The sequence below is a fragment of the Gavia stellata genome, chromosome 10 (genome assembly GCF_030936135.1).
Source record: "Gavia stellata isolate bGavSte3 chromosome 10, bGavSte3.hap2, whole genome shotgun sequence".
Taxonomy (NCBI): domain Eukaryota; kingdom Metazoa; phylum Chordata; class Aves; order Gaviiformes; family Gaviidae; genus Gavia; species Gavia stellata.
Window position 1 is genome coordinate 20,318,486 of NC_082603.1, and position 25,107 is coordinate 20,343,592.

General features: G+C 43.3%; 1 protein-coding gene across 1 annotated transcript; it reads left to right on the forward strand.

Annotated features, from left to right (window-relative positions):
- Window positions 1-24,980, forward strand: LOC104261081 (vitellogenin-2). The gene is made up of 35 exons (XM_009816998.2): window positions 1-43; window positions 382-402; window positions 595-746; window positions 2,578-2,829; window positions 2,979-3,140; window positions 3,298-3,446; window positions 3,880-4,030; window positions 4,138-4,295; window positions 4,381-4,546; window positions 5,047-5,172; window positions 6,187-6,405; window positions 6,820-7,037; window positions 7,156-7,253; window positions 7,679-7,803; window positions 8,466-8,567; window positions 9,172-9,291; window positions 9,392-9,581; window positions 9,923-10,016; window positions 10,789-10,974; window positions 11,179-11,323; window positions 12,107-12,335; window positions 12,424-12,599; window positions 12,850-13,188; window positions 13,542-13,589; window positions 13,751-13,837; window positions 15,384-15,596; window positions 15,688-15,830; window positions 17,160-17,298; window positions 18,014-18,149; window positions 19,280-19,466; window positions 22,530-22,621; window positions 23,103-23,200; window positions 23,282-23,441; window positions 24,547-24,708; window positions 24,865-24,980. Exons 1-35 carry the CDS (start codon window positions 4-6, stop codon window positions 24,978-24,980), a joined length of 5,199 nt encoding a protein of 1,732 aa, XP_009815300.2. The 5' UTR covers window positions 1-3.
- The last annotated feature ends 127 nt before the right edge of the window (window positions 24,981-25,107 follow it).

The window sequence follows — 25,107 nt, forward strand, 5'->3', positions numbered from 1 at the left end:
AGCATGAAGGGACTCATCCTGGCCCTGGTGCTCGCCCTCGTGGGTAAGTTGAAGCTTTACCAGTGCTGTTGAGCCATGACGGCCACTGCAGTCCTGAGCAAACTGCAACTCCTCAGGGCCTTTTGGGGGTATTTACAGCTTAATTTGCTGAAGCCCTTTTATGTCTATTAGATTTCTGTGCCTAAGCTTAGCAGCAGGGGAAAAGCAGAGCAAGCAGTGGCTAGTGATGGGGCTGGTGCAGGCTTGGTGTCCCAGGGGCGTGGGGTGCCCGTTACCGGTTGCTTGCCAACCATTAGCACACCGAGTAAATGAATAATAAATGTAAAGTGTCCACAGAGATGGGGAAGTTTCTCATGCATCCCTCTCTTTCCTCCCACACAGGGGGTCAGAAGCAGGACCTCGGTAAGTGCGCTCCCGTCGCCAGTGAGCGGCTCCCACGCTGCCCTCCCCCACGGCCATGCCTTGCCCACCGCTTCCACCCATTTTGCAGCAGCAGCAGCCTCACCCTTCTTTGCTGGGTTGGTTCTTGCGTGCAACATCACAACAGTCATAGCCAAGGAGGTGTTCCTGGTTTTGTTTGTTTTTTTTAAACAGAGCCTGTTTTTCATACCGGCAAGACCTACCTCTACGGCTACAAGAGCTTCATCCTGCACGGGCTGCCGGGCAGAGGCCTGGCAATGGCGGGAGTGAGGCTGACCTGCAAGCTGGAGATCAGCTGTGTGTCCCACAGCGACCACCTTCTCCAGGTAAATCACCATGGGCATGGGGACCCACCCAGCTGCCCTCATCACACGGCTACAGACATTCGGTTTATACCTCCAGGCTGGTAAAACAAAGGACAAAAAGGTGCAAAGCCACACGAAAACTTAGGGCCCTTCCCGGTGCTGAGATGACCCTGTAAGCCCAATGTCAGACCAAGTGGCTTTGCTCAGGCAGCGGTGATTTCCCCAACACGGGCAGAGGTGTGGGCACGGGCACTGAGCTTTCCACCCCGTACGCCCGAGCCTTGCTGGGGGAGAGCCGAGGGCACTGCGGGAGTGTCTGCAGCTGTAGCCAAAGTGCTTTGGGTTAAGGGTTGTGACCCAGAGACAGCACCACAGGCTTCCTCGCAGCCTGCACCTCTGCGGCAGGGAGACAGAGCTGCTCCAGCTCTGCTGCCATCAGTACCTGAGCCCCCGTGGCTAAGGCTGCCTTAGGTTCAGCTCCATGCAGAAATATGGCAGGCAGCTGCCTTAAAGAAATGGCATTATGACAGTTTTACTAAGGCAACACTAAAGTGGGCTATGAAAATGAGGAGAATTCAAGCATGAAATATCCATGTTTTTCAACCTGATCCATAGCCTGAGAAAAGCTTGGCGCTGGAATTCAGCTATGACATGAGAAATTTCTGTCTGTCTCCATTATCTTCCTTTTGATATTCTTCACATAGGCATTAATTCAAATGTGAAGAATTATAATGGTAATGCTTGTGCTTGGCATAATGATATCAGATCTGGAAGCGCTGTTACTCATCGAAAAGATTAAACTAAACAGCTTAAAATACTGGCATGGAACGAAAGACCACAGAAAAGGTATCTAGAAGACACCATGGGGGGAGAAAGCTGTAAGAGGGCACTTAGCGTTCATCCTAGGAGTTTACTCGATCTGTAATCCTGTACATGTATTACTGAAACAGCGTGAAGGAATACCTATTATCAAACTTTGCCCACTGCTACAATTGCAGGCTCTGCGTAACCTCGCTAGGGTTGCTATAACTTTAGCAATTGCAGACAATAGTCTTGAGTAGGATTTAATTTGAGAAAACGTGACAAGAGGCAAGCCACCCTTGCAGCATTGATTATAAATGCCTAAAATGAAATAGAGCACTAAACCCACGCCATTTCCCTCTATGGAGGAACATGTACGTTTATGTACAAGGGTGGGAGGTGTATGTGTATGCGACTAGATACGTATGTGCATGCAGACACACATTTCCCACTAGGTAGCAGTCAAGGACTTGTGTGCAAGTTTTACAGCCTGATAAGCTCAAAATGATGAAAGCCGCTTCCAAAGAAAGAGACAACATCTTCCACTGGGCCATCTCCTGTGTGAGGTCCCACAGTCATCTCTGCGTCCCCATCAGCTGAGCCGAGGCTTTGCCGCTCTGGGACGTGCTGGACCTGGAGCAGCAGCCAAAATAGGCCCCGGGTGTTTAGGCAGGCAGCTTGAGCAATGGCTTGGCTGCCTTGCAGACTGAAGGGAGATCTCAGTGGACATCTGGGGGAAACAGGTGAGTATCCTTTCTGTACAAATTGCTGTCAGCCGGTGTTTCACTCACACAGCAACCTTCACCAAAGTTGCTGAAGTTTTGAATGCTGCTTGCACGCTCTTATTTTTCTGGCAGAAATCCTTCATGGAAATCGCGTTTTCAAGGATGCTTCCTAGGCCCAGCACAAGAGTTCAAGGAGGAAAACGTTTCCTGCGGTGTTGGACAAATGGCTTGTGTCAAGCCACGGGCTGGAAGCGCCCAGTTTCTCTGTTATTGCACTGTTTCAAACTGAATGAACAGGATGAATGTTTTCCTAATTTTATTCACAGATTCGATCACCAAAGCTGGAGGAATACAATGGCTTCTGGCCCACAGACCCCTTCACTCCATCTTCAAGGCTCACGGAGACCATTGCTGCATGTTTCAGCCAAGCCTTTAAGTTTGAATACACCGAGGGAAGGGTTGGAAGTATTTTCGCCCCTGAGGACTGTCCCATCCTATGCACTAACCTAGTGAGAGGGATTCTGAACATAATGCAAATAACCATCAAAAAGACACAAAACGTGTATGAACTACAGGAGGTTTGTTTTTTCCATTCTGATTTTACTTTTATTCTCATGTTACTGTTATATACTAACTTGGCTGTACATACATTTCCCAGGCAATTTTCTTTGACCTATTTGTTGCTGCTTCAAGTGGAAAGTTCATTGTGTTTAATCAATACTCACAGGCTGGGATTGAAGGCATCTGCCAAACCAGATACGTTATCCAGGACGACAGCAAGAATAACCGTGCCACCATTTCCAAAAGCAAGGACCTGACGGACTGCCAGGAGAAAGCGGTGAAGAACATGGGAATGGCATATATCCGCCCCTGCCCCACCTGCCCCCTGGTATGAGCAGCGCAGAGCCCTGCCGCCGTGCTGGGGCATAAGCCACTGCTAAACACTCATGCATTGCACTGATGTTAGTAGGGAGTTTGGCTCGTCTGTGCTAATTAATTACCGCCCATTTGTATTTCTGAGTTTGTATTTCTCCTTGCACTTTTAGAAAGTCAGAAACATTAAGGGCACGGTAATGTTCACTTACAAGATGAAGTATGATGACAGCGGGGCCTTGATGACATCTGCTACGTCCGAGCAGGTGTACCAGATCTCTCCTTTCAACGAACCCAACGGAGCAGCAGTCATGGAGGCAAGGTAGGTGCTGTGCGTGTCCTTAGCATAGCTGTGATTATCAGAGCCAGGAGGAGATGCCCAAAACATATTTACTTTTGATTTTTGAGTTAACAAGAAGCATTTGGCCCGTGGGCTGCGAAGGGCCAAGGCACTGTACGTCCCTCGGGATGCCCAGCCAGGTCCCATGCCCTGCAATTTGGGGGGTTTTCTGGGCCACCTGAAACATTGTCCAAACTCTCAGAGACTTTGGCAAACTCTAACAAAAGCTCTCACCAGTCCTACGACATTTCCAGATAATCCTGAGCAATGCATAAACGGCAAAGTGCACGATCTGTTTGTGGTCAATGCAGTGGTCCTGCTGGGCACCCCTCGGTCTGCTCCAACCACCGTCCATGTCCTCCACTCACACGGTGTGGTAAAAGGCTACTGATGCATTTCTTTCTCTCCCTTGAAGACAAGAACTGTCTTTGGTCGACATTAAAAGAACTCCCATCAGTGCACCAAAAACTCAGCTGCAAAACCAGGGGAGTCTTCGTTACCATTTCGCAGGAGAGTTACTCCAGATGCCAATTCCTCTAATAAGGATTAAAAATCCAGATTTGCAGGTATTAGAGGCCTACTTTTCATACTCTTTCATTATTTATAAGGTTAACAGGTCATCACATAATTATTTTTGACATGGATCCTTTCAACTGTCTGTTTTTTCCCATAGTTAACAGAAACACTGCAGCAATTAGTTCAGAATAACGAGGAAGGAGCCACTAAAGAAGCTTTAGTCAAGTTCTTACAAATGGTCCAGCTTTTTCGTACAGTGACCCTTGATCAAATTGAGTCTCTGTGGGAGCGGTTTGCCAATGACCCTCCCTACAGGTAACTGTATTGCCTTCAGCCAAGATTTCCTATCATCAGAGGCATACTGGGCAATGGGGATCATGAATCCTCCCCTCCCTGGCAGGCCCTGGTTCCTGAGTGCCATCTGTGCTGCTGGAGCTACTGACACATTCAGATTCCTGAAGCAAAAAATTCATGATGAGAAGCTGAACATCTGGGAAGCAGCTGTGACTCTCCCTCTCGCCTTCCATTTTGTTACACCCAACGAGCAAACCCTAGGAGTTGCCTCAGTGAGTACAGATCATTCTTCCTTCTATTTCCTTCTCGCTCCTTTTTAAAGGTGAATTCACAGGATTATGAGTGAAAGATGCAAGATATTTCCTTCTACATTTGTAAAATGCAAGGTATTAACAAAAACGGGGAATGCTTTAGAAAATGTTTCTAAACACTTGTTGCCAAAAATTTGTAATGGCTTTGATGTTTGATGTTAAAACGCACACATCCTAGGAAAATTGCTATTGATTTCTTTTTGCCCAAATAATCTTTTTTTTAAATAGACAAAATCAAGAAAAAAGTATAATGTAACCAAAATCTAAAGTACATACAGTATAACTGGAGCAAGTCTATTTGCTTTTATTGTAGCTGAATGACTAGCATTTGATTTAACTTCTGAAAATATTTAGGAAAAATACAAAGCAATTTTATCTATTTATTTCTCAAATGTAGTTTTCACTAAATACCAGCTCTAGTTACTAGAAACATTAATGACTGCTACTTTTTTCTTCTGCAGTCTTTTCTGACCTGTCCCCAAATCCAGAAAGCACCAATGCTACGAATACTTGTTTACCTGGGATATGGAAGCATGGTAAATAAATACTGTGCTCAGTCTTCACTTTGTCCAAATGAACTACTTCAGGTAGGTGACTCTCATTTCTTGTTTCATAAGATGTGAAGAAATTTTTTAAATGCCTCTAATTAAGCTCTCACAATGCTGGCAATTAGGTAACTAGCTGTTTACATGCCTCACTCCTGACTGTGATTGCCTGCAAAATTGCAAAGACAGAATGAAACACCGAGCTGATGCCTTCGAAAATCTGGCCTTAGCAGTTCAGAATTTCAAATGTAGGTGGTAGGAGCCCGTGGGGATATGACAAATTTAGTATTAAAGCAAAATAATCATGATTCTTCTCTCTACATTAGGTAGAGCGTACTTAAAAAATCTATTAAAAAGGCACTAAAGTGTGAATATAAGCAAAGCTTTAGATATGTCATAGGTTAGGGCTTCCAAAGAGGCCCTGCTACATAATTACATATCACCATCAGAAATATTCAGGGCATTGTCCTCAGACTATGCCACTCTGATTCCTGACTCAGAAGGACCACAGCACTGAGATGGCCTGCTGGCGTTTGACATGTGTTTAAACCTTCCAAAAAAGAATGAAACAAAGCCAAGTCACCAGAAGGGTAATTTGTCTTCTCGGAACAGCAAAACTGTTTAAGTAAACTTGCTATTGCTATCAGAAGTGAAAAATAGGCAAGTGTAATCCTGTGGCTGCGCAGACCCCGGGGGCTGCAGGCTGGCCGGGCTGACGGAGGTGCCCCGGGGAACAACTGAACCCGGCGTCAGCTTGGGGCTGCTCTTAAACTTGAAACAGACTCTGGTGCAGGCATCCACCTAGGAATACCTCCAACACTCAAGCTCAGGAACAATTTGAAATCAGTTACAACACTGTGTAAGGAGAAAACCAAATTTGCTTGTATGATGTTCCACATTTGGCAGCCTGACAACGATGGTGAGATTTTTCCTGGGAGAAAAATTTGAGCAACTTTACTCAGGGTTTTGCACCAGTAGTTTTTTTGTTTGCTATGGCAATGTGTATTTTTATGCATAGTTACCTGATAAAATTAACAGAGTCTGCTCTGTTTTCAGCCACTCCACGACCTTGCTACTGAAGCCGCCAGCAAAGGCGATGCCAAAGATATGGCCTTGGCCCTGAAAGCCATCGGCAATGCAGGAGAGCCAGCCAGCATCAAACGCATCTTGAAGTTCTTGCCAACATTTTCACCTGCTGCAGCTTCATTACCAAACAGAATTCATGCTGATGCTGTGTTGGCCTTGAGGAAAATTGCCAGAAAAGACCCTGCAAAAGTAACTGAAATTATTATTTAAACAAACATCTTAGAGGATATGATTTGGGTTGACTTAGTGAATCAGGGGTAATAAAGCCATCAGGTAACGTTCGCAACTCTGGGCAGATTTCTCAGTTACTGGTCTTCCTCTTGCCCACACTGCAAATTCCCGACGTCACCTCATCCTTGCTGATATCCTGGGAAAAGGGTTGCTTTAGTCACTGTAACATTGGGCCCATTACTAACGGCTGTTTCTTCCAGCCCTGTTCACTGTGCACCCACCAATATCTTCATGTTCAGTGACAGGTCCCATGGTCAAGTCTCTTTTTAGGGTTTTGTTCTCCATTCACTGCAGATCACACATGGATGGTTTAGGAGCCATTTCTCACTGTGAAGTTATGAGGTACTCACAGGTTGTGTCTTCCTCCTCTAGGTAAGGGAGATCTCCCTCCAGGTCTTTATGGACAACACACTTGCTCCTAACGTCCGAATGGTGGCTTGTGTTGTCCTCTTCGAAACTAAGCCTGCTCTTCCAACTGTAACAGCTATGGCCAGCTCGCTGCTGACGGAGCCCAGCTTACAAGTAGCCAGTTTCACATATTCACACATGAAGGCTTTAGCAGTAGGCAGGATCCCACAGCTCTATAATCTGTAAGTAGAGGAAGAAGTACATTTTTTAGTAGCAAATGGTGATTTTTTTTCTTGCGGTTTTCTAAGAATTTGGTCACAGTTGACTGTCTTCATATAATTTTAATTCTTTATTACTCAGATCTGCTGCTTGCAACATTGCCATTAAACTACTGAGCCCCAGACTTGACAGGCTGAGCTATCGTTACAGCAAGGTCATTCATGTCGGCGATTATTCCTGTGAGTACCAGGTGCCCTGTTCACTGCTTCAGCTTACGTAGCCAAATGCCTCTACTGTGTTCCATGATTTTCATCCAAAATCCTATCACAGGCGCTGAGTTCAGTGCACTCCTGAAATAGAAAAAGCACAAGAGCCTCCTAACATGCAAAATCCCCTGAGGGTGTTCTACTACTCTCTGGGTAACTGCTGGGGAAAGTGGTGCCGGCACATGGATTTAGGCCTCCTTCTTCAGCCACTGTGGTTGTGTTGACTCTGCCCTAGAACAAAGTTCTCTTCCTGAGGTTGCAAACTTGAGGACCTGTGGGACTGAATCCTGGCAGAACCCCTTGTGATCTACTACAGCACGTACCTGAGGTGGCTTACATGCACCAGACACCTCGGAGACCCTAATTGAGATCTCTGCTCCTTTTTATTCCTGTGATAGCTGAATATCAGGCTGGTGCCATTTGGAGGGTCTATCTAATGAACAGTCCCAGCACCATGTTTCCATCCGATATAATCACAAAAGTAAGAGGATATTATGCAAATACTGCAACGGATATTATCGAGGTAAGTATTTCATTAAAACAGCCAGCTAGATGCAAGCCAGCTACAGATAGTGTAACTTTGTAAGCCATTTGGACTGTGATGTAGTGTTTAACTCCATCTCTGGCTGTGAGGGCGGATGTGGAAGAGAAAATTTAGATAATGATTATGATTTTACTTAGGCTTCTTCTTTTATTTGGGCTTCTTGACACATACATTCATCAATGAACGCATTCACTATAGGCATGAAAATCTAGGAGAGCAGAGGAAAGCTTATGCAGCAGAACGTTCATCTGCCTACCTAAAGTCACATGGCATCTTGGGTATTTTGCATAAGTACAGGGAACTAGCATCTGAAATTAAATTTCAGCCAGCAGTGCAGCCAGGGCAGCATGAAGCTCCATGTAACAGCATGCAGGCGTTTACTCAGCTTCTTGGGCAAGCTTTGCAGCCTGGGCTGAGCTCTGCACTGCCCTAAAATTATCCCTGCTGACGGGGATTCAAAGCTGGCTCAGCACGTCCTCAGCATCTGCAGCCATAGCCTGCAGTCATCTGCCAGGTAGACATAGCCTTGTAAGTGCAATGGCTTTGTGAAGTATGTATTTAGAGTGGCCTCGGTGAGTGTAATAGTAGGTACAAAGGTTTTCCTGTACTTGGCCCGCAACACCTGACACTGTTTCCTACAGGTGGCTCTCCGGTCACAAAGCCTAACCAAGCTTATCAGGAAGCAGAATATTCCCTTTGCTGAGTATGATACATACAAGACACTGAAGGAACTCCGTAAAACGGTATGTCTCTACGCACCTTTCTGATCTGTTTGTAATACACAGTTCCCACCAGCGCCGAGGTTGCATCACCCACCCACCCACCCAGACGTCCCTTTGATGTTTCAGTGAGAAAGGAGTCAGTCATCCTGTTTGGTCACAGAAAGATGTACTGACATTGTACTTCCACTGTCAACAGATGCGACCTTTTCACTCAACGTGTGTCAGCCCTTAATATACATTACATAAGATGATGATGCTGGTAGCCAAAATTCATGTGTTTTGAAGTGTATGTTAAAACACAGTAAGTGGTTGCTTTTCTCTTTCAAAATGATTATTGAGTAAGATTTTTGTTCTTGAGTCCTCGGGTGTCAGCCACTACTTACAGCTGCAGAAATTACCAAGTCCTTACCTCGTCCTTATGTGGGGAAACTCCCACTGAAGTCAGTTAAGCAACATAAGAAAGGCCACATTGGTTCAGACCTGTAAGATGGCTGTTAGTTTTTTGGCTATGGAACCATGGTTAGCATCCCTCAGATGGGATCTACTCTTTGCTAATACATTACTGTATTTTAAGTGACATTATCTGCTTCTTCCCTTTCTCCCCCATCTCTCCTTAACACCACAGCTTCTGGGATGGAAAGAACTGCCTCTCGAAGCCCCTCTGGTGTCCGCATACGTCAAAGTATTGGGCCAAGAGATCGCCTTTGTTGACATTGATAAAGATGCCATTCAGCAGACCATGACGGTACTGACAAGGCTGTTGTCTTTTTTTGTCTGCGATGCTGAATAATTTCCCTTCCCTGTCTCTTCTTACCTACTTACCTAACCTATTTCTCTGTTTGCAGAGCCTAACTGGATCATCAAACTGGCAGCCGGTGGTGAAAAAAGTGGTGGAAGAGGTCCAGCGAGGCATTTCAGGCCGATGGACCCTGCCGGCGATGGTGGGCGAGCTGCGGCACATTGTCCCCACGGTGGTTGGCATGCCGCTGGAGCTCAGTCTGTGCGGCGCCGCGCTGGCCCAGGCTGCGGCCAACGGTGAGCTTGGGATGCCAAACAGGGCAGTTTCCCCACAATAATTGTGGGTCCAGTCCTACTGCTGAAATTAAATCCCTCTCTAATGTTGAAAAATACTCTTGTAATGTGGAAACATTAGTGTTCAGCTACCTCCAAAGGGTTTGAGAAGTAATTAGCATGTTTCACCTGGCGCATATTTGTATAACTCTGGTTTGGAGTAGCAATCTTCTTCAAATAATCACGTAAAGTATTTCAAAATGTAAAAGCACTGCCCATGCCTTAACTACTAAGCTTATTGAAAGCACTGTGTCTCCAGCATTTATTGTTTCTCTGTTCATATAACTCCTGTCTATCTTTTGCAGTGGATATACAGATATCACCACCGTTATCTGACAATTTTAAACCTTCACAGTTGTTGGAAACCAACGTGGATATTCATGCTGACATCAAGCCAAAGTAAAAATGACATATATTTTCCCCATACACACACAAGCATTTATATTTATATTTGAAATAGATATGTGATCACATGTTGTTATATAGGGGTCTCACTTATCCCAGATTTGGGATGGCTGTGCTAGTCCAGAGCAGTGAAGTTGTGAGAAAGCAACACAATCACCTGATGCTTTATGACCCTGCAAACGTAGCAATGTGCACTGTATCCCACAGGATGCTGTGCTGTTCTGCATTGCTAAAAATGTTCACATTTTTACCTGTTCAGTGACTAAAGATACTAAGCTGTGAAGATATATTTGCTTACATATGAACAGGTTTTTACACGTTCAACATAGAATCGCATGACCACCTGGCACAAGCTGGGGGGATTTCAGGGGGAAAAGGGAAATGCTTCCGGATCCACAATACCAAAAGCAAAAGCAACAGTACTAATAACAATAGTAGTAATAATGGTAATAATAATAATAGTGATAATAATGATAAACTAGACACAATCTGAAGCTAGAGGATTCTGGTGTTAACTTGTCCTCAAGCAATGTATCAGTGATAAAGCAGTGAGAGGGTCCATGTTAGCTTTGCTCATCAGATAAATCCCTTCACCTTTTCCAGTGGCACTTCAGCTTTTTTTATCCTGTTACAATACATCTCTTCATCCATCAGTAGTGGCTCTTACAATAAACAGAACAGCATGAAAATACAATTTTGCATTTCAAAGTTAAATATGTGCATATTAATCTGTAATTATGCATGAATTTTGTTTCCACTCTTTCAGGGCATATTTTCATATGATTGCAATGATGGGGATTAATACACAATACTTTCAGAGTGGTCTTGAATTTCGTGCAGAGTTCAGTGCCAACACTACAATGAAATTTGATGCTAGGATAAATATGAAAGAGAAAAATTTGAAGATTGAAACCCCTCCCTGCCATCAGGAGGTTGAGCTCGCAGCTGTGAGGTACAGAAGAGCTTGTTGCATTTTTCTTGTTATGTGTTACTGATTGTGGGTTCCCTGTTATAAAATCACGAACGTACTACTCCTTGTTAGGCTCTGCCATACCTTGGCAGCCACATAAAGCTTAGTATTGTCTTTTTTGCACCAGCAAAGACAGGTAAGCAAAATCAGAAGATGTTACTTGTGTGCCACTTATCACCTCCACAGGAGTGAAGTTTATGCTATTTCAAGGAACAAGGAAGAAGTAGATTCCGAAAAGAAATCCCAGCTTCTCCCCAAAAGAGAAGTACCAAGCATCTCTGGCCAGCCATTTCAGCCATCAGAAAGGTCTTCAAGACCTGGCAGCTGGAAGGTAAGGATGCCTCTCACCATCTGTATTGCAGGCAGGTAGAGAACAGACAGCTCCTCAGGGGGGTCTGAGCACCCCCAACACAGCAGCTGGCTAATCAGCTCACAAACACAGAAACTGTGAGATTCAACAGGGGCCTGACATAGCCCAAACTAAGCCTAACATAAATCCCAATGGGTTCAAGACATGGTCATTCACAGTCTGCTCACTCTCATCATCTCATGCAGGTAGGGTTGCTTTGATAGCATGTCTTCCTATTTCTTTACAGTCAAGGGGAGGGTGTGTGAAATTCATATCCCTTGTACAATATCCCTTTTTTTCCGAGCCAGAGCAATGTGGAAAAAATGGCTCTTGGGTAGGATATACATCTTTCTTCCCAAATCCTTAGGTAATCCCTGCAGTGGATTGCAGAAGCCCATTCTCTTATGTGCTCTTCAGCTTCTGAGGCTGGCATGGGAAGGATAGGTTGACTTGGAACAGGAGGGCTAGTAGCCCAAAATTGATGCAGAGAAATACCCCTCCAAAGAGCCCTGCAGGTGCTCATTGGAAAGTGTGTTTATGAAACACTGCCTGGGAAAGGCTGGGCAGGAGAGCTGTCCTCTTCCACAGAGCACTTTGGTGGAAATCCCATTGCTTCCAGTGCCTGGATTTCTAATTTTAAGCAGTGCTTTCTTACTTAGGCAGGACTGTCATAATTCTCTTCATTAATAGGAAGAAAAATTTTAGAAGCTGTGACATGTTTTTTTTGGACAATGTATTTATTTGCCATATTTTTGTTTAATGCAGCAAAACGATATTCCTAGTGTGATATCCAAAGGATACCAGCAAGGTTCAGAAGAGGCACATCACCACAGTGTAGGAGGAAGATTTTATGCACACGTCTTCTGTAGAAAATTTGAGACTTTGGGATGTTCTGCTTGTCTCAGCCTAAAGTCACGAAATTCTGCTTTCTTAAGAAATACCTATTTGCACAAATTAGTTGGAGAACTTGAAGCCAAAATAGGTTTGAAGCCAGGTACAGTCATGACAACGCACTTTTCTGTCAATCTCTGTGAATGCTGCTCAAGTAGCACAACCCTGGAATGTAAGTATCTTGACTTTAGTTCACACAGATGCTGATATTGACAAAATACAGCTGGTGATTCAGGCAGGATCCAAAGCAGCTTCCAAAATAATTGATGTAGCAAGCTCAGGATCTAAGGAAGAGGATGAGACATCTCTGTATGAGGGCATTCAAGCTAAACTGAAGAAGATTCTAGGCATTGAAAATGTGTTCAAGGTAAGACACTGAGCATTGGAGAGGGAAATATAAATGAAGCCAAGGATTTCCAGTGTGGAAAACTGGCATGGGAAAGCAAGGATTTTGGCTGGGAGGAATGGGTCTAGGTGAGTTCTGGTGTAGCTTCTGCAGTGTGTGGGGCTAGGAAGTTGTATTTCCTTGAAAGCCTGTGGTCAGCAGCTTGTTTGACACCCAGAGAAATGTTACAGTACAAGCTATATATTCATAATGCTTTGAACTGTTTTTGGAGGTCACAAATAAAACACGGCACCGTACGAAACGGATTGACAGAAAAGACAAGACTGCAGTTACAGAGCTCTGGGCAGAATCCAGTGCAACCCCCCCCTCCAGTTCATCCTCTTCTTCCACTGCTTCCTCTGCTGATGGTAAAGAGCCTGGAAATGAACACAAGAAAGATGAAAGAAGGCAATCTAGGAAGAAGCGTGGCAGCAGCAGCAAGAGCAGCAGCAGGAGCAGCAGTGGCAGGAGAAGCAGTGGCAGCAGCAGCAGCTCCGCTACCAGTAAAATTTGCAGCAGCAGTGGAGAAGACAGGCACTGCAGTGGGGACAGTGAATATTCCAACCAACAGGTAATTCACCCAGGCTGGACCTTTTCATGTTTCTTGTAGTGAATGGTTTTTTACATCAGGAAATTGTGCCCACAGAGCATGGACCAAAGAAAGAGAAAACAAATTGCTGAGGGTGGCTGTCTGCTGCAGGATGGATGAGGTAACCACCTAGCAGAGCTGTTTCCCCTTTTAACCTCTCTGGTTCTCTGAAGCATTTCAGTTCAGAAGGTTCACATTTCAGAAGATTTCAATTTAAAAAATTTAATTTTGTTTTACCTTTTTTCCCTACTTAGTACTGAACTTTTTAATGCATCTCTGAAAAGTTAGTTCTTTGTCTTCTCTTAGATCTTCTTACATGCTATCTATTTTCACAGGCAAATCTACCTGTTTACCGGTTTTGGTTCAAGCCAGCAGATGAACAGGTACATTTACTGCTTGTACTGCGGGCAGGGCCTACAACTGCTCTCACTAGCTTTGCTGCAATTAGAGCTTAGTTCTCTGAGAATAAAAATATGAGAAATTAATTCTGCATCAACTTCCAATGGTAAACAACTTGCTTCAAGGTGATTCTCTGTTTTTGCAGGACCCAGGAAGGGAAGTCCTAAACAGCAGCATCAGCTCCTCCTCTTCTTCAGCTAGTGATGAAGGCATCTCTAGAGCCATGTCTCAGGTGAGTGTCTTAATCTACAAGAAACAAAACCATTTACTTTGGATTTCCAGTTATTGTATGTTTATGACAGAATACGAAAAATATGGTGATTCAGCATATTAGATAATATATAGAAAGAAAATTAATTGTTTCCTGTTTTAAAAAGGTGAGCACATTGGATAGCCATTGAATGTTTTTTAATATTCACTTAACACAGGCTACATTTTTTAATGAAACGGGAATGTATTGCTGTATATGTTGAAATCTGTGTTACTCAGTAAGTAATTCACTATAAAAATGAGAACGCTTTAGAAGGGCTGACCTGCTTGATCAGAAACTGGTTTCAGGTATATTTTTTATTGCATAGCTCTCTGTAAAAGTTCAGGACTTGACTCTGCCACTCATTAGGCCTTCATTGCCAAATGCTTCTGTTCATGTTAGCAGTACCATACAAGGCCTTTGAAAAGACCTTGGTTTTGCAGTAATGCTCCAACTTTGAGAGCAATCCAGGTGTTTATTCAGGAATGACTGCATGGTACACAGTTAACAGTCCCTGGTCCTTCTGCAAGAACTATTGTAAGAACTGATGGAATCTGGAGCAGATTGCATCAAAGGAAAATTTCACACATTTCAGACAATGACCTACATGCCTACGAAATAGTAACCTTTACTTTGCTGAGGCACACCCTCTGCACCAGCAGCTCCCAGTTGTTAGTGCAAGTAGCTTGCAGAAAAAACGCAACCGGATCTGCCTTCTCCCCCACCCATTTCCATGTAACTTGAATTCACCTTTCTTGTCCATCTTTTCTCCACGTTAGTACTTCCCTGAACTCCTCCCACTCTTCCCCAATGCTCTCATCATATACACCTTCTTCCTGAGCCAAAGCCTTGCTCTTTCCCCGTTTCCCCCTAAGCCCTCGCCAGCTTCGTCTCACCTACTCCTTCTGTGGGTCTCTGTCTCTTGGACCTGGCAGGACAGGGAGGACCCGCTGCCCCACACCTCATCCCACCTGCAGCTCTCCCCCTGCCCCACAGCTCAGGTAGGGCAGTCACAGCCAGAGCGGCTGCTGCTGCTGGGTACAAGGCTTCGACTTTGAACGGGGCCACGTGCTGCTCCTCATGCAAGTACCACACTTTGGACTGCACTGAACAGGTCCCTCTGTCAACACAAATTATCACAGTTTTAAATGAATTTTATCAAAAAGACTATTAGCTAAACTACAGGTTGGTAAGAGAGCAGTGCTGAGCTGGGTAATACTGGTTCTTTATACAGTAGGGTCCTACTCCATACTTCCTTTTATTACACTGAAATTACTTTACAAAAAGATTCCCAACACTACTGTTTTACTTACATAGATTGTGACAGCTCTCCCTTGAAAGCCTGTGGCAAAACTACATATGAACCGAATAGATCGAGCCATGATCTATGATGCTTCCCCATACTTCACGTAAAAAGACTTTCTGAATGAAACTTTTCCTTTACAAATACTTTTTATATTACTTCAATATATTAATTTTAATGCTTTGTTTATGTCTTTGGTCTCTATTTCCTCTCTACTGACTTAAGCCTAAATTCTTGGGAGACAGCCAGCCGCCAATACTGGCTGCAGTCCTTCGTGCCATCCACAGAAACAAGCAGCCAACGGGATTCCAGCTTGTACTTTACACCGATACACAACCCATGAGACCAAGGATACAGATGTTTGTTTCACGCATCACAGGATCAAGTAGATGGAAACTCTGTGCTGATGCTTCTGTAAAAAATTCCCATAAAGTATCGGTAAGTTTAAAATAATGATCAGCTCAAATGTAAATGAAATGTAATATCTTACTATGTTTTATACAAAAATATGTATATTCCCCTCTACTAGGGTTCTCTTAAATGGGGTGAAGATTGCCAGGATTACCAGATTGCTACTCAGATTGCAACAGGGCAATTTGCTGCTTATCCAGCTATTCAGATGAAGCTGGAGTGGCCAAAAGTACCTTCAATAGTCCGAACAACTGCAAGATGGTGAGATTTTACTTTAGTTTTTGAAAAATTCACTTGTGTCAATGCTCCAGATAATTACAGATTCAGTTCTGCAATTTCTGAGCCGGAAAAATTCCCCTTAATCAGTATGATATTATAAAATCAGATCCTGTGTGTCTGTTTTTTCTGTGTATTCACTCCTGCAAAGCATAGCGCACTTTAGTTTGCAGGAAAACCACTTGAAACAAAGGGGATGATGGGATTCATCTAATATATTGTAGACTTTTGAAGTGCCTGAACTAGGCAATTGGTCTCCTGATGCTTCCTAATTGATGGAGGATCAGAGCAGAAGCCTAACCTTGGTTCTCTGAAGGAGTCTGTCTCTTACTGACTGTACAGGGAGAGTAATTTCCTAACGTAGGCACCTTACCTCCGGCTTCTGAAGAAGATGATACAAATACTTCCCATAAGGCTTATGGCACACTAAATAGCAAATTTTTTGTGACACTTAGTGTAAGAAAACTGTAACTGCTAGATTCAGTTCACTTATGTGTCTATCCATATACGTATAGTATCTTACCGTATTCATCCATTCATTGTATTCATACACGCATTTGCCCACAATAACATATAGATCCATATCAAAGCCTAATCTTTTTTCATAGTGCTACCAAAATACAGACACATACAACAACTCAGTTCAGGCTTTCACATTAAAGGCATACAGGTGATTTGGTTAATAAATGTCTACTGAAGAGGATAATTTTTGATATTAGACTGAATTGCCTGAAATGCTGTTATCTGCCCTTATTAGAGGGGATGAAACCATCCAATTGACTATCCTGGAGCAAAGCCACAGAACTCAGGTTTTTTCTGCTCTGAGACTATGTCTTTTTTAAAAGAAATATTTTCTGTATTTCTCTATTTGAGTCCCAAGTCTGTAAGGGAATCCAATCATAGAGATCCCTCTGTCAGCTCATTGACACTCTTAGTGGGCAAGGGATCCTTGCTGAAAGTTACCACTGCAGGACTGACACATTAATATGAGGTCATCTATTTTTTAGCATGTTAGTATTTTAGTTTTTATGTAATAGGTGCCTATTATTAACTCTGAATGTGTTTAAAACAAGTTGGCTATATTTTTCTTCTCATATCACTCTGCCATCCAGTCTCTTGAAGACTGTTTCACCCATTAACAGTTAAAATCTGCCTGCCCCTCCTCCCGTACACAACACCATTTATTACCAAACCCGGATATCAAATGTGTCTAACACAGAATGCATATTGCTTTATGGGGGTATATTAGTCTGAACAAATAATAACCAATTATTTTAAAGACAGATCAGTTTAGTCACTTACTTCCTTTTCCAGGTTCTACTCATTTCTTCCAGGAGCTGCGTATGTGCTTGGGTATTCCCAGAGGGAACAGCGTGGTCCCTCTCACCAGGCAACCTTGGTTATGGCTCTGACATCTCCAAGAACCTGTGATGTGGTCCTCAAGCTACCTGAGGTAACTATTTCCACTATCTTTTATCCTGGGGCATTGAGTACTTATGAAATCGAGGGTTAATAGCTTTTTTAACCCACTGATTTTTTTTTTAAATTTATTAAACTATGAAGAAGCTCCCATCACAAGGACATTATATTCACGCCATTGGTTCCGTTATGAAAATATCTTACAACATATTTCTCTTTCTCATGTAGCATGCAAATAGATGAAATAAGAAACAGGTTACAAAACAACCATCATGATTGATAGCACATTAACAATAACTTATTAAAAAGACCACTCCTTCCCAAATCTTCAGGAAGATGATAGGTTTTCCTGTGTCTTGGAAAAGATAATAAAACCAGGCTGTAGAGAAGCATGATGGCCAAATAGCAGCCCTCAATGCATAGGCAAGGAGAGGGTGTGCATCTCAGGTAAGCAAACTGTTCAGGCTGTGAGCAAATGTGATGTACAACTCCCCAAAAAGCTGCAAATTGGTGAATATTGAACTTCATTTATAGGACTGCTATTCTATAGGTTGCAGATGTGTCAAACTGTAGAGCTATTTCATGCTGTAGACAGAGGACTTGATTTCTTTTCAGCTCTGACCTAAATCTAGATTCTAATTTAGATTTCAGTCAGTACAGTCCTCTTTGAACATTATAGGAAAATGCTATCTCTTCTCTACACTGTATTTTGCATTTACATTCATGTTTATTTTCTGACTGATTTTCAGCTCACAATATACGACAGAGCCATCAGGCTTCCCCTGCCTTTCCCTTCAAGTCCAGGTTCACCGATTTCAACGCTACCATCCCCTAACCAGAATGTCTTTTCCCAAGCAACACTTTCAATCATTGAAAACCTTAAAGGTGAGCAATTAACTATCTGCACAAGCATTGATTGACTTTGCAGATTTTGTAAATATGATTTATACTTTTGACATAACTTGAAATTATTTTACATTAACTTAAAAAATCCACTGGACTTCAGATGATAGAAATAAACCCATCTGTATGAAAAACTGTGAGGCTGCAAAGATGTAAAGAAAAGGAGACTTTTATTAGTAAGATTACATATTCAATTCCATGCCAAACAGTGATTCCAAATGCATCCATTTCAGCTTCACTGCAGAGATTACTTGTGAAGAAAAAAAACATTACAAAATTTATGAGAGGGACACCTAAGTGGCCTCAGATTTGGGGTGCTCTGCTTGATTAGTGCTGTTATGTAGAAACTAAAACAGCTTCAAAAGTATACCCACTAATTTCACCTCCTGCACTTGACTTTGAAGGGATTATTGTTTCATTAATGCTGTATTAAGAGCTAATCACATTATACTTACTTAGGGTAAATTTTAAATGGAAAAGCATTATGTAATCCTGGGTTAAGCAGACACATTTTACTTGAAATCAGTGGGCTAATATCATACTGATGCATATTTCTTTGGTAAACACTAAAACTAGTCCATATTAATTAAAATCACTGTAAAATAATTTCTAATCAGAGCTGGTAGGATTTCCAACAGACTACCATTACAGTGAAAAAGGGAGAAGTTTACTCTAGTGTGGCTTTTTGTCCTCCCCATCTTCTAACTATTTCTAATCCTGGTTATGACTTAATAAAGGTAGCAGCATTTTAGTGAATTTCCTCTAGTGTTAATGATGGGTGAATTGTTAACAACATTTGAGAAATGCTTTTGACTGCAATAAAGTTACAAAAGCCAAAAGGCCACAGAGAGTTGCACCAGCTGTAAGCAGAATTTATCTCACACAGTGATTGACTTATGAGTGGGTTGCGCTGCTGTCTGGGGACTGGTAAAGTTTTGCTTTCATTTTACTACAAATCCAAAATTTCATCTAAAGGAATAATTTTGCTTTTATGTGGTAATAGGTAAAACCAGAAAATGGTCTTTTCTTTTTCAAATCACAAATCTAAAATAGAATAACTGTCTTATATGGAGTGCAAGATACTTGCTTTTGACTGATTTTTTTTTTTTCAGCTCGTTGTTCAGTTTTCCAAAGTACGATCACAACCTTTAATGGAGTTGAATTTAACTATTCGATGCCTGCAAATTGCTACCATGTCTTGGTGCAGGACTGTAGTCCAGAACTGAAATTCCTGGTGATGGTGAAAAGACTTGAAGAGCCTGCTGACCTTACAGCAATAAATATCAGACTTGCCAGCCAGTAAGTAATTGCAAACTTAATGACAAGTAGATGTCAAGCAGAATATGCTAAAAATGTGAAGACCAGATTGTTAGGGCAGACTGGTCCTAGCATAAGGCTCATGTAGAAATTACTGATGTCAATGGAAAGATTTCTACGAGTCTCACTGGGATTTGGGACTTAGTCTTTCAAAAGTGCTTCTGAAATATATCTGAGGTTCACAGTAACCTAAAGTCTTTACTGCCCAAAATTCGTCACTAATTTGTTAGCATTTAACCATCTCATTTCAGTTCTTAGTAATTAGGTAGACACATAAACTATAAATCCAAAAGGGACTATTGTAATCATTTGGTCTGGCCTCCTACACTAAGCTAATAATTAGAACTAATTAGCACCCGCAATCATCTCAGCAGAGATGTTGAGAAGTGGACATAGCTAAAAAGGGAATTACTTATCACAGATTAGAGGCACTCTCTTAGGTCATCCCTTGGTGCATAATGTTCTAATCTATTTGACATTAACTTAAGACACACTTTGTTTCATCTTGGAGCAATCACCTCTGACATCATAGGTTCTTCTTTAAAAGTATAGTCTAATACACTAAGTTGTATGGGATTATGCATACCAAAATCATTGTAGGGAGTATTCTTCAAAGCGCATAAATTGGCTTTGATCTGTAAGTTTTCATTACAACTAAAGTTGCCGGGGGAGGGGAACCTCAATCCATCCCACTCCTACCAGTTTGATGCCAATGCCCAGAGCCTGGAGAAGGATCACAGGTCAGCAGGAAAGCAACAAAGGAATTCCAGCCACTCCAGCCAGTAAGTCAGCTTCATCGGGGCCCAACTTAGATGCCTCTATGCAAATGCATGTAGCATGGGGAATAAGCAAGAGGAGTTAGATACATGCGCATGCCTGCAGGGCTATGATCTCATTGGCATCACAGAGACGTGGTGGGATGGCTCCTATGACTGGAGTGTTGGAATGGAAGGATACAGGCTCTTTAGGAAGGACAGACAGGGGAGACGAGGAGGGGTTGTCACTTTCTATGTCAATGACCAGCTGGAGTGCATGGACTTCCGCCTGGAGATGGATGAGGAGCCAACCAAGAGCTTATGGGTCAGGATTAAAGGGAGGGCAGGGACAGGTGACATTATAGTAGGGGTCTGCTACATGCCACCCAACCAGGAAGACTGATCAGATGAGGCCCTCTATAGACAGATAGGAGCAGCCTCACGTTCACAAGCCCTGGTCCTCATGGGGGACTTCAACCACCCCAATATCTGTTGGAGGGACAACACAGCAGGGCATAAGCAATCTGGGAGGTTCCTGGAATGCATTGATGGTAACTTCCTTCTCCAAGTGATAGAGGAGCCAACAAGGAGTGGTGCTATGCTGGACCTTGTCCTCACCAACAAGGAGGGGCTTGTGAAGCTCAAGGGCAGCCAAGAAACAGTGGAGTTTAAGATCCTTAGGGCACCGAGGAGGGTGCACAGCAAGCTCACCACCCTGGACTTCAGTGCTGTTTAACGTCCTTGTCGGTGATATGGACAGTAGGATTGAGTTGCACCCTCAGTAAGTTTGCCAACAACACCAAGCTGTGTGCTGTGGTTGACACGCTGGAGGGAAGGGGATGCCATCCAGAGGGTCCCTGACAGGCTTGAGAGGTGGGTCTATGTGAACCTCATGAAGTACCACAAGGCCAAGTGCAAGGTCCTGCACATGGGTCGGGGCAATCCCAAGCACAAATACAGGCTGGGTGGAGAATGGACTGAAAGCAGCCCTGAGGAGAAGGACTTGGAGGTGTCGGTTGATGAGAAGCTCAACATGACCCGGCAATGTGCGCTTGCAGCCAGAAAGCCGACCGTATCCTGGGCTGCATCAAAAGAAGCATGACCAGCAGGTCGAGGGAGGTGATTCTCCCCCTCTGCTCTCATGAGACCCCACCTGGAGTACTGCATTCAGCTCTGGGGCCCCCAACATAAGAAGGACATGGACCTGTTGGAGCGAGCTCAGAGGAGGGCCACGAAGATGATCAGAGGGCTGGAGCACCTCTCCTATGAAGAAAGGCTGAGAGAGTTGGGTTGTTCAGTCTGAAGAGAAGGCTCGGGGGAGACATTCCAGTACCTGAAGGGGGCCTATAAGAAAGCTGGAGAGGGACTTTTTACAAGGGCATGTAGTGATAGGACAAGGGGTAATGGCTTTAAACTGAAAGAGGGTAGGTTTAGATTAGACATAAGGAAGAAATTCTTCACCATGAGGGTGGTGAGGCACGGGAACAGGTTGCCCAGGGAAGTTGTGGATGCCCCATCCCTGAAAGTATTCAAAGCCAGGTTGGATGGGGCTTTGAGCAACCTGGTCTAGTGGAAGGTGTCCCTGCCTATGGCAGGACATGATCTTTAAGGTCCCTTCCAACCCAAACCATTCTACGATTCTATGATTCTATGATTTATTTCTGAAAATTGTGTGCCAAACTGTGCCATAATGTTAGAGAAACAGAGAGAAACTAGTATTCCCTGCACCTGTTAGGTGGAAGAACAGAAAGGTGCTTGTTTAATAGACCATATCTTTTGTGATAAAGACATTCCTCGTCACTTTATCATTCCCGATCGTTTCATACAACTGTATGGATGTGCGTTTGATGTGCTTGAGCTTCGTATTTCTTCATTAGAGCAAACACTGCTCTGAAGAAAATACTAGAATAGACAGACTATTCTGGCTGTAAGAGAGCCGCCGTGGGGGATCCAATCTTCCTTTGAAATGTAAAACACCTTCAATTTATGTGAATATAATAGCAAGTATACTGTTCTGCAGCAAGGGTCCCTGTAGCCTGGTGTCTTCCTGCCTGAACGGTGGCCACAAGCAGACACCCAGAGATGAGCAAAGCCAGGGAAAGGTGTATTGTGAGCACTCCTCCTGGCACACTTTCCTGGGCTCTCTCAATCTTCCTCCCAAAGGGTACCAGGTGATTCATGCCAGAATGATATGCGCATCCTGCAGTGTTGGTTCTACCAGGACTAGAAATTGTGAACTGAGTAGGACGAATGAGAAGCATTTGTTTATACTAATTTCCTTTACTTAAAGTGAGGTTGACATGTATGTTTCCAATGGACTCATCCAGTTGAAGATTAATGGTGTTCAAGTCCCAACAGATGTTCCATACACATCTAATTCTGGTAAGAGACTCATCTTTCTATTTTGTTTAATCTTTTCTGATCTTTTGAAGAAGGAGAGGATGTGATCCTGCAAACACCTCTCAAGATAAAGATCGCCCTAATTTGAGAAACAATTATGTTATTTTAACATACCTTCATGCTACCTTTCATAGCAGGTGGCAAGAAAGATGAGGAAAGAAAAGAGATGCTGATCCTGTGTATCTTTGCACAAACCAAATAATGCAGGGCTGTGGTACCTTGTGCTGACCACAGAGAGCCACAGAACAAGCATCTAGATGTCCTCTGGCCACAGCCACCCTTGTCACAGGGCTTCAGCTTGTTCCAGGGCAGGGAGCAGTACGGTCTTTCTCGTTTCCCCCATCTCTTTCAAGATATATTAGAGCCTGCATCAAGTCCCCAGGAATTTAACAAGTGGTTCAGGTTGGACCCTAAAACAGTAACTTCCTTTTACAAGAAATCCCTATTTGCTTTTTTATTGCAGATGCAAGCCTGCTGATCAGCAGCGAAAAGGAAGGCCTGTCACTAAAAGCCCCAGATTATGGCATAGATAAACTATATTATGATGGGCATAGACTTGAGGTATTTTTTTAAAATTATTTTCAGTGGTTTTCTTTTTAGAAGAAAAACACTTAAATGCATCTTTACTTTATTTCCACAAAGGTTCAGGTTGCTTTCTGGATGGCTGGAAAAACATGTGGTATTTGTGGAAAATATGATGCTGAGAAGGAAAGGGAGTATCAAATGCCCAGTGGATATCTAGCTAAAGATGCAGTGAGTTTTGGTCAGTCCTGGATCATCTCAGAAGACCCCTGTGCTGGAGGTACTAAGATTCTAACATGTATTAATGTCATTGCCTTTGACCAATTAATTAGTCACATGAATCGATGATATATATTAATTGTAGCACGATCATCTTATTTTTCACTATTTTTGTGATTAGTGGCCATAGACTAAGAAAAAAAATCTGTTTTTCCTGAGTTTGGTAGTTCACTGCCAGTTCTGATTTTGTTGCATTTTTATATCAACTTCTGATGCACTATGTAGTTACCTGAAGTTTGTGTGTTCCAGATAAAATTATAAACTTAAAACTAAGATGATGTTAGTATGAAAAGTAGGTAGTTTGACTGTTGACAAAAGACGCTTTATATCATCCTTAATAGTTTCACTCTGTTTCCATTCTGTTATTTCCAGGCTCTTAGTTTCCCAGAAAAAAAATAAAATCTAGCCCTGGCTATCAAACTAGAGGTCATCTGAGATGGGAAATACCCATTTTAATTTCCTTGGGCTGAAGATGAACATAATCTGAAACCTTCACCCTGGGGAATGTTTGTTCTTACTATCCAGGTCCTATACAAAACCAAAATTAATGTATTGATAACATTAGGATGCACCACATTTTCTGTGGAACCGCACCCTCTGGGCATGTGGTGGCATTTTTGGAATATATTCTTAGACCAAGCTCACCTGGGGCGACGGGTCCAGGAAAGCCTGTATCACACAGGCTTAAGGACTAAGCTACTCAGCCATGGCAGGGCAGGTATGATGCTAGGCACAGTGCAGAAGTGGCTATACAGATGTCTAGGAGCCACTACTGCCCCAAAATGAAGTGCTGTCGTAGTTTGGGTAAAGTTGAGTGTCAGCTGACCAAGGTTTTCACATGTACCTTTTTGGATTTGGACACCTGTCTCCTACCTAGATCCTGTTTGGCAAGCCTCTGTCCTTGGAACTGTGCCCCATGTGCCCGATTTTCTCATAGCTTAAGCCGTTGACAGAAAATTGACTCACTTCAATTGGAGTAGTTTCACGTAGTTTATGTCACCTGGTTCATCTATTGGTCTTAGTTGTTGCCAATATTCTACAAATTAAGTCCAAAAAGTTACTTGTATAAATTCTGTAGGTGCTTTAAGAGAATTAATGTTTTATAGCTTGTAAGCTGCAGCGCAAATTTGTCAAAATTGAGAAGCCAGTTCCATTTGAGAAGACGGCAGCAAAATGCTTCTCCGTGGAGCCAGTTCTGCACTGCGTAGAAGGCTGTTCAGCAACCAGGACTGTTCCCGTCTCCGTGGGCTTCCACTGCGTACCAGCTGGTGAGACTGCAGATCGGGTGCTTGCGCACAACACAAACAGTATGTCTGACTGTGGCTCTGTGAAAAAACGTGAGGGTGACCGTACTCACACACGAGTACCTTGATGTACAAAAAACCCCTCACACGACCTCTTTTTTCCTATTTTCTCATTTACAGACTCCGCTCTCAACCTGGAAGGGCAGATTAGGCTAGCCCAGAAATCCGAGGACGTCGTGAGCACGGTTTCTGCTCATATGGCGTGTTCCTGTGAGCGACAGTCGTGCCCAGCGTGACGCCCCGTCCCACAGGACCCACTCCTTTCTGGGTGTCGTGTCAGCCCCCACAGGCTGTGGCCCTCTGCAGACGGCCGGTTTGGACAGTGAGGATAAGGCCCTGTCCCCTTCAGGAGATGGTTCTTCT

Bases quoted from the DNA above. Each gene is read 5' to 3' on its own strand.
- LOC104261081 (XM_009816998.2), top strand. From the start codon at position 4: ATGAAGGGACTCATCCTGGCCCTGGTGCTCGCCCTCGTGG. The intron at 3,447-3,879 runs GTAGGTGCTGTG...TCTCCCTTGAAG, and splicing joins GCAGCAGTCATGGAGGCAAG to ACAAGAACTGTCTTTGGTCG. The intron at 7,038-7,155 runs GTAAGTAGAGGA...TTTATTACTCAG, and splicing joins ATCCCACAGCTCTATAATCT to ATCTGCTGCTTGCAACATTG.